The 10,092-nt window shown below is 32.1% G+C and overlaps 1 protein-coding gene across 1 annotated transcript; it reads right to left on the minus strand.

Annotated features, from left to right (window-relative positions):
- Positions 1,007-3,897, minus strand: LOC109727595 (probable serine/threonine-protein kinase PIX13; the record flags this gene model as incomplete). The annotated part of the gene is given in 6 exon segments (XM_020257755.1): positions 1,007-1,688; positions 2,074-2,197; positions 2,276-2,418; positions 2,548-2,683; positions 2,925-3,292; positions 3,869-3,897. Coding segments are annotated over 6 exon segments (1,222 nt in total), but the record flags the coding sequence as incomplete, so codon positions are not given.

The following is a 10,092-nucleotide window of genomic DNA, read 5'->3' on the forward strand; positions in this document are numbered from 1 at the left end:
CACATTAATGAGATATTAGTATATTACTTGCCTGAGAGAATTTATTCCTACACCAGGTGTACCACGTCCGCCCATAATTTTTTATTAAAATGATGTTGTAAAAAATATTTGTTACTCTAATTTTATATCATAGACTTTCTCGTAAGAAATTTTTTTAAGAAAAAGTCATAAGACGGAAAAGTAAAAAATGTGTTAAATCATAACAATGCAACGGAATGACAAAAATAAAATAAGGTAAATCACAGAAAGGTAAAGTACAGTTTTTTTAACTACAGGAGGGTAAAGTAAAAATGAGATAAACCAAGGAGGGGCAATTGGATGTTTATCCCTTTCATTACCCAAAAGTGAGATGAGTTGAAATGAACTCAAAAGGAGGATCAAGCTAAGCTCATAATAAGGCATCAATAAAAGCAATTTAGTCCCACTAAATATATAAAGGGTAAACTTAAAATACTGCTCCTATGATTTGGCACTTTCTCACTTTAGTATCATATAGTTTAAAGTGTATCAATTTAATGTCATGTAGTTTTATTTTTCTCTTCTCGTCAGTCTCTCTGTTAACTTTTCGTTAAATCATATATAAAAAACTTCAGATATCCACCTATAGTTTATCGATTATTTACTTTAATACTCTTTAGTTTTAACTTTGTCATTAATTTAACGAAAAAAAAATTAGTGAAGAAAATAATAAAAAAAATAAAACTATAGAGTACGAAAATAATACTTTTTGAACCAGAGGGTATAAAGTGAGAAAGTGTGAAAACATTAATGGTATTTAAAGTTTTCCTATATATAAACTCATATTCCTCTTTTATTAGGGATCTACAAGCACAATAAATGTTCTCTTTGGTCTTTAATTCATCCTCTCTCTCTCTTCATCAACTTTTACTCTCTCACTTGAATCTCACTTTGCTCTCTTGAATCTTGACTCCAACACACATACTCTAGTTTGTGAACAAGTGGACCAATATAAACACAAGAAGTGGGAATGAATGGAAACACATGGTACAAAAGCATAAAGAGAAGTGGGATATAGTTGGAACATAGCACAAAAGCCTTTAGAAAAGGTGTGAATAAGTGGAGACAAAAAAAGTAATTTCATCACCTCCACTTTTTACATCATCAAATTAGCAGCTACATTATACAATACCTTCTTTTCCATTAAAAGATTACATTTTTCGCAATCAATATAAGTAAACCCATTAAAAGAGAAGAAAAAAAAAATCGATTTACAAAAGCAATTAAGTCGAAAATCAAATCACATTCTCATGTTAATCTAGTAGGTTGCTTGCCCCCCGCCGCCTGGTTTGGATTCCTCGGCGAGCGGCCGTGCTTTCGACCCTGCGAGGGCTCGTCTTTGGACTCCCTCAACTTGTTACTCTTCATCGCCTCGATCTTCTCGAGAGTCTCCACGACTTCTTTCATAGACGGCCGGCTCTTGGGGTCGCCGGATAGACACTTCAGAGTGAGCTGCGCGGCGTGGAGGGCGCCTTTCGAGTGGTACTGCCCCTCGAGCCGGGGGTCCATCAGCCGGGCCAGCTTTCGCCGGTCGGCCAAGTACGGCTTGGCCCAGTCGGCCAGGTTGTGCTGCCCGCTAGGGCGGGTCGGGTCCAGGGCCCGCTGGCCTGATAGCATCTCGAGAAGCACAACACCGAATCCATATACGTCGCTCTTTACGTATAGATGGCCTAATAGATTGAAATCACTTGTATTAGGTTAAACTTAGGCTCCAAAAGTAGAAGCTCTAATTTGAAGCTTCTTTTTCTAGCTGCAGCAAGAAGCAGCCGTCGCAAAAATTCTAGTAAGCCCTAAAGTTTTCGCAAGCTCCAGGGACAAAAGAGTGGGGGAGAATAGTTCTCAAATTTCGACAGCATGCCCACATATGCATCATACGTAAGCCTTGGACCGCTATTCGTGATCGGCCACTTACTACAACAGTTAGCGAGGTATCGCCTGGTACCCCACAGAGACCCGCATTAGTACGATGAAATAGTAAATCTTAGTGATCTACTGCTCCACCAACATATCTAATGAAATCGTAAATATCCCGTCAACTAGTGGAGGAGTTCGTACCGGTGGCGACATACTCTGGCGCTGCGTATCCATAGGTGCCCATGACTCGTGTGGTGACATGCGTGTCCCCGCCGGTCGGCCCGAGCTTCGCGAGGCCGAAATCGGAGAGCTTCGCATTGTAGTACTTCGCGAGAAATTACATCACAGGATTAGACAATTGGTTTAGAGCAAAGACTGAAAGAGTATTAATAGAGAAGCTTACCGAGTCCAAGAGGATGTTGGAGGCTTTGAAGTCCCTGTAGATGACTTGTTTCTCGGATGAATGAAGGAAAGCGAGGCCTCGAGCCGCGCCTATTGCAATCTTCAATCTGAGATCCCATGACAGAGGCTCAAAAACTACCCCTCCTGTCCAAAAAGGGTGTATATATCGTAAAGAACACAATCAAACTAGCGATATCACATAAATCTCATTCATTTTAGTACAAATTTACGATAATCGAGAGAGTTTGAACTGTTCTTAATCATACGACTCACTTCGAAAGAGTTGATTCTCTAAGCTTCCTTTAGCCATGAACTCGTAGACAAGTAGAAGCTCCCTGTCTTCCCAGCAGTAGCCCAAGAGTTTGACGAGGTTGGGATGCGAAAGCCGCCCCAGAAAATTCACCTCCGACTGCAAACCGACAGAAACAAAAGTGTTGCACAAGAATCATTTCTAACCCTTCTCAAGTAAATTTTACCCAACATTTAAGTTCATCAATCGAAACATTATGGAATGAATAGGAATTAGAGATAATAAAAGGCGCTCAATAACATAGTAAGATCGCGAAACAACACAATTTTAAGTCAATAATTACCGAATTAACTAAAAGAGCCAAAAAAAAACAACAACAACAGTAGGAATCGGCGATCACCTGCCACTCCTCCAACCCCTGCATGCTCTCCGGGTTGAGCTTCTTCACCGCGATTACCATCCCAAGCCCGGTCTTGACCGGGTTCATTGTCCTCTCGTCGACCCACCCTTTGTACACCTTACCGAATCCCCCCTCCCCGAGCACCGTGTCGGCCTTGAAGTTCCGCGTTGCGGCCTTCAATTCCGCGAAGGTGAATATCCGAAGGTTCGGCACCTCGAGGATTCGGCCCTCGGGGAAGACCTCGTCGGCGCTTACGCCGATGCCGCCGCTGCCGCTCCCTGTCGACTGCGGCCCGAAGGTGCTGCCGCTGATGGTGGAGAGCTTACCAGTGGTTGCTGTACTACTAGTGGTTTTAGATGCTGAGGGCCCTTAACATATATACCCAAACAAAAAGGGGCAAAATTGAGTTGGTATTGTTTATCTTTTTCCCCCCTTTATACTGCTTAAAGATGAGTACAAACTAAAATTATGAAATTTTTAGCTACAGATATCAAAGATCCATTTCAGATAAACAGGGATTATAACATGAGAGCTATATAAAACTAAAATCATGAAATTTTAGCAGGAGATATCAAAGACCCATTATATTTCAGATAAAAAGGGATCATAATATAGGAACTATATAAATGTGATGAAATTATGAAGATAAAAAGCCTAATAGACCCACTAGAACTGTAAAATGATACTCTTGAGATGTAAAAATCCAAAATTTCCCTTCAATTTGTGAAGAAAAGGTGGGAAATTTCAGAACCCAAATGATAATTATGCAATCAGAGGTGCCCAACAAGGGTGTATGAAATGAAGGGAAAAATTGTTTCTTTTAGTCCAAAATTAAGCACAAATTATCTAATTAAAAAAAAAAAAAAGAAACCTCTCATAAATAAAAAAGAAAAAAAAAACAAAAACAAAAACAAAAACAAAAAGATCTCTTTTTTTTTTTTTACCTGGACTAGATGGTCTAGTGTTCATTGGACTAAAAGAAACAAGAAGAGAGCCAAAGCAATTCCCCATATCCTCTCTCTCTCTCTCTCTCTCTTTCTCTCTCTCTCTCTCTAAGCTTTAAGCTCTAAGCTGTGAGTTGTATAGAGAACAAAGAGAGAGATTTGGAGAGATGGAGAAAGATGGAGAGGAAGGAGAGGGGAATCTAGAGAGAGAGAGAGATAGAGAGAGAGAGAGAGAGGGGAAAGATGATTTTTTTTTTCTTTTTGTTATTTATTTATGTGCCTAAACTAGAACAACTTTTTTTTATTATTTTTTCTCCAAAGCTTGGTTTTTGGCTTTTTTTGTGTTTTTTAGTCTCCAAGTCAAAAAAGTCTATTTGGTACAAATCCAAGGGATGGGGGACTCTCATGTGTTGTAAAATTTCTGTGATGATTTATTTGGCTGATGTAAGAAAAATAATCTGTTTTTACTAATTTATTTTTAAAAAAATTTTAAATATCATCACTATAATTTCGTATTTTCTTACTTTAATACCCTATAATTTAAAGTATATCAATTTCGCATTCTATAATTTTATTTTTCTCTTTTTGTTATCTTCTCTACTAATTTTTTTATTAAATCAGTAACAAAATTAAAACTAAAGAGTACTAAAGTGAATATTCGATAAACTATAGGTAGGATATATAAAGTTTTTTATATATGATTTAACGAAAAGTTAACGGAGGGGTACTAAATTAATACACTTTAAATTATATGGTACTAAAATAAGAAAGTGCGAAACCACAAGAGTGGTATTTGAAATTTACCCTTTATTTTTTATAATGAAGCTTTAGAATCGATGGTAAATATCACTAAATATGATCTACAAATTCAAATCTTTTCGACATTAATGACTTAATGATCAAGAGTTGTAAAATTTACAATTTAAATGATCAATATAAGAAATTTGCTCGTTTAACGGTGTAAACAAATTTAAATCAATTAAATTTTAGTTAGAAAACTCTTTAAACTATTTAAATAAGATCTATACTTTTGATCTTGATTACAAAAATTCGATCATCACTTTTGAAAGAATTTTTATTTATAGCCGTTTATTTTTGTGTCCACTTGATGCAGAAGAGAACAGCGTTGGAAACATATAAAATTTAATTTTTAAATACTTTAAGTGGTGTATATTATATTTAACGATAACGATGGCTAATGTAGAGGCTCCATCGTCGAAATAAATCGATAGCAATGAAACCTGTTTATTATTAAATATGATCTACAAATTCAAATCTTTTCGACATTAATGACTTAATGATCAAGAGTTGTAAAATTTACAATTTAAATGATCAATATAAGAAATTTGCTCGTTTAACGGTGTAAACAAATTTAAATCAATTAAATTTTAGTTAGAAAACTCTTTAAACTATTTAAATAAGATCTATACTTTTGATCTTGATTACAAAAATTCGATCATCACTTTTGAAAGAATTTTTATTTATAGCCGTTTATTTTTGTGTCCACTTGATGCAGAAGAGAACAGCGTTGGAAACATATAAAATTTAATTTTTAAATACTTTAAGTGGTGTATATTATATTTAACGATAACGATGGCTAATGTAGAGGCTCCATCGTCGAAATAAATCGATAGCAATGAAACCTGTTTATTATTAAATATGATCTACAAATTCAAATCTTTTCGACATTAATGACTTAATGATCAAGAGTTGTAAAATTTACAATTTAAATGATCAATATAAGAAATTTGCTCGTTTAACGGTGTAAACAAATTTAAATCAATTAAATTTTAGTTAGAAAACTCTTTAAACTATTTAAATAAGATCTATACTTTTGATCTTGATTACAAAAATTCGATCATCACTTTTGAAAGAATTTTTATTTATAGCCGTTTATTTTTGTGTCCACTTGATGCAGAAGAGAACAGCGTTGGAAACATATAAAATTTAATTTTTAAATACTTTAAGTGGTGTATATTATATTTAACGATAACGATGGCTAATGTAGAGGCTCCATCGTCGAAATAAATCGATAGCAATGAAACCTGTTTATTATTAAATATGATCTACAAATTCAAATCTTTTCGACATTAATGACTTAATGATCAAGAGTTGTAAAATTTACAATTTAAATGATCAATATAAGAAATTTGCTCGTTTAACGGTGTAAACAAATTTAAATCAATTAAATTTTAGTTAGAAAACTCTTTAAACTATTTAAATAAGATCTATACTTTTGATCTTGATTACAAAAATTCGATCATCACTTTTGAAAGAATTTTTATTTATAGCCGTTTATTTTTGTGTCCACTTGATGCAGAAGAGAACAGCGTTGGAAACATATAAAATTTAATTTTTAAATACTTTAAGTGGTGTATATTATATTTAACGATAACGATGGCTAATGTAGAGGCTCCATCGTCGAAATAAATCGATAGCAATGAAACCTGTTTATTATTAAATATGATCTACAAATTCAAATCTTTTCGACATTAATGACTTAATGATCAAGAGTTGTAAAATTTACAATTTAAATGATCAATATAAGAAATTTGCTCGTTTAACGGTGTAAACAAATTTAAATCAATTAAATTTTAGTTAGAAAACTCTTTAAACTATTTAAATAAGATCTATACTTTTGATCTTGATTACAAAAATTCGATCATCACTTTTGAAAGAATTTTTATTTATAGCCGTTTATTTTTGTGTCCACTTGATGCAGAAGAGAACAGCGTTGGAAACATATAAAATTTAATTTTTAAATACTTTAAGTGGTGTATATTATATTTAACGATAACGATGGCTAATGTAGAGGCTCCATCGTCGAAATAAATCGATAGCAATGAAACCTGTTTATTATTAAATATGATCTACAAATTCAAATCTTTTCGACATTAATGACTTAATGATCAAGAGTTGTAAAATTTACAATTTAAATGATCAATATAAGAAATTTGCTCGTTTAACGGTGTAAACAAATTTAAATCAATTAAATTTTAGTTAGAAAACTCTTTAAACTATTTAAATAAGATCTATACTTTTGATCTTGATTACAAAAATTCGATCATCACTTTTGAAAGAATTTTTATTTATAGCCGTTTATTTTTGTGTCCACTTGATGCAGAAGAGAACAGCGTTGGAAACATATAAAATTTAATTTTTAAATACTTTAAGTGGTGTATATTATATTTAACGATAACGATGGCTAATGTAGAGGCTCCATCGTCGAAATAAATCGATAGCAATGAAACCTGTTTATTATTAAATATGATCTACAAATTCAAATCTTTTCGACATTAATGACTTAATGATCAAGAGTTGTAAAATTTACAATTTAAATGATCAATATAAGAAATTTGCTCGTTTAACGGTGTAAACAAATTTAAATCAATTAAATTTTAGTTAGAAAACTCTTTAAACTATTTAAATAAGATCTATACTTTTGATCTTGATTACAAAAATTCGATCATCACTTTTGAAAGAATTTTTATTTATAGCCGTTTATTTTTGTGTCCACTTGATGCAGAAGAGAACAGCGTTGGAAACATATAAAATTTAATTTTTAAATACTTTAAGTGGTGTATATTATATTTAACGATAACGATGGCTAATGTAGAGGCTCCATCGTCGAAATAAATCGATAGCAATGAAACCTGTTTATTATTAAATATGATCTACAAATTCAAATCTTTTCGACATTAATGACTTAATGATCAAGAGTTGTAAAATTTACAATTTAAATGATCAATATAAGAAATTTGCTCGTTTAACGGTGTAAACAAATTTAAATCAATTAAATTTTAGTTAGAAAACTCTTTAAACTATTTAAATAAGATCTATACTTTTGATCTTGATTACAAAAATTCGATCATCACTTTTGAAAGAATTTTTATTTATAGCCGTTTATTTTTGTGTCCACTTGATGCAGAAGAGAACAGCGTTGGAAACATATAAAATTTAATTTTTAAATACTTTAAGTGGTGTATATTATATTTAACGATAACGATGGCTAATGTAGAGGCTCCATCGTCGAAATAAATCGATAGCAATGAAACCTGTTTATTATTAAATATGATCTACAAATTCAAATCTTTTCGACATTAATGACTTAATGATCAAGAGTTGTAAAATTTACAATTTAAATGATCAATATAAGAAATTTGCTCGTTTAACGGTGTAAACAAATTTAAANCCTATAAAAAGTGGTGATATAGCACTAAAATTTTCGATCAGAAATATAGATCTTGTTATAGATAGTATAAAGAATTTTCTATCAAAATTTCATCTGATTTGAATACTTCTACACCGTTAAACTTGAAAACGGCAGATATCAACCATTAAAAATTATAGATTTTGAATCCTTTCGATCACTAGGTAAATGATATCGAAAAATCGCAAAAATTATTTTCTAGAAACTTCAAATGCGCTAGATCAAATATAACGGAGCCGATCGTCGATTCGAAAATTCCATCATCGAAAACGGATCAGGAGCACGAAAGCCTCCGTGCTTCTGAGAGCACAGCAACCCTGCTCTATATATATATATATATATATATATATATATATAGTATGAAGTCAAATAAGTGCTTGGAAATCCATTTCAGGGGTGTCACAATTAGGTGGCAAGAAAAAGTTGCACATAATAGAAAGATTTTTAAGCTATAATGAGGTGCTCCTAAGTCTAAGATTTTAGTAGACCATTAATGTACTTTTCAATCCAGCCATCTAGTGTTACTCAAAAGATTAATACGACAAAAAAAGAATTTAATCTGATTTGTACAGCTAGTCTTATTTAGGTTTTTTTTGTTTTGTTTTAATTTGAATCTGCGTCATGAGCCGACGAAAACTCAGGCATAGGCAAATATTAAGGTAGCGACTATAATAGCTGGAACTTTTGAAAAAGAACAATTAAGAATTGTCAAAAAGAAAAGGATAAGAGCCCACATCTTCTCAAACCTCAATTAATTACATATGTACCATAGTGAGAAAGCAATTTACTTTCAAAACAAAAATAGTGAGAAAGCTTTTTTTTTGTGTGTGTTTTTTTCCCTTTCTCTTTGTAGTCCAACAATTTATTTTTCTTTTTCAAAAGTTTTCAAAAATTTGAAGGACACATTCATTCAAACAAATTTAGTGCAAAAAAATGACCTTTCTAGGGCATTTCTTAGTAGTTGAATTATCAAATTGACTTTGATAACTTTTCTTGTAAATTAAAGCTCCTTGATGAATCTTGTACCCAACACCATTGACTTAATTGCAAAAGAACAACAATAATTCCAAAAAAAAAAAAAAAAGCAGCAATTGAGTAGTTAAAACCAGCTATTTGGTATTGGATTTAGGCCCCTTTTTCTTTCATTATTTATAGTTTGACTAAAGTTTAAAAGATAAAAATAAAATAAAATAAAGTAAAAAACCTTAACAACATGCAACTTTTTATTTTCATACAAAATGATCATTCTAAAGAAAAAAACTAAACTTTTTTTTTGCGGCCAGGGTATGGAATTGCTTAGAAAAAAAAAAAAAGTGTAAACAAAAATGTTCAGGGACTAATTAGCAATATCATAATAGTAACTTCACCTTTAAACAAGTAGTACAACTACATAATTATATGTTTGATTTTCCACTCCTTGATTGAGATTAGGGAAACAAGAGATTCTCATTGTTGTCAAAAAGTCAAACTCAAGAGGTGAACAATGTTGAAAAGCACCTTTTGAGAACTACATTTACATTAAAAACTTTTTGAGCTTTTGCAAAAGCTAGACTTTGTATTCTAGTTTAATTAAACATTTCAAACTTTAAAACTTTTGAAAGAGCTTGACTTTGTATACATTCTGATAAAATTGGGCTCTTTGAAACTTTTGACTTAATCCTATCATAGATGATTCAAACCAGGCACAAGTATGAAAGGTTATTGTAGAAAAATGGCCATGCTACATTACAACGAATCTTACACTTAAGAACACTTTAAATAATTACCAGCGACGCTTTAAAGCGTCGGTAAGAATAACTCCGACGCTTATAAAAGCGTCGAGTAAAAAATCGTTAAGTAAATTTGTCGGGATAAATATACTGACGCTTTAATATAACGTTAAAAAATTTTTATAAGTATTTGATAAAAATATATTTATTAGCGATACTTAATTATGGTATCGGTACATACTAAATATTAAAGATGCCAGAATAGAGCGTCGCCTAAAAAGTGTCGTCTAAATATATTTTGTTGT

The sequence above is a fragment of the Ananas comosus genome, linkage group 22 (genome assembly GCF_001540865.1).
Source record: "Ananas comosus cultivar F153 linkage group 22, ASM154086v1, whole genome shotgun sequence".
In the NCBI taxonomy this organism is placed as follows: domain Eukaryota; kingdom Viridiplantae; phylum Streptophyta; class Magnoliopsida; order Poales; family Bromeliaceae; genus Ananas; species Ananas comosus.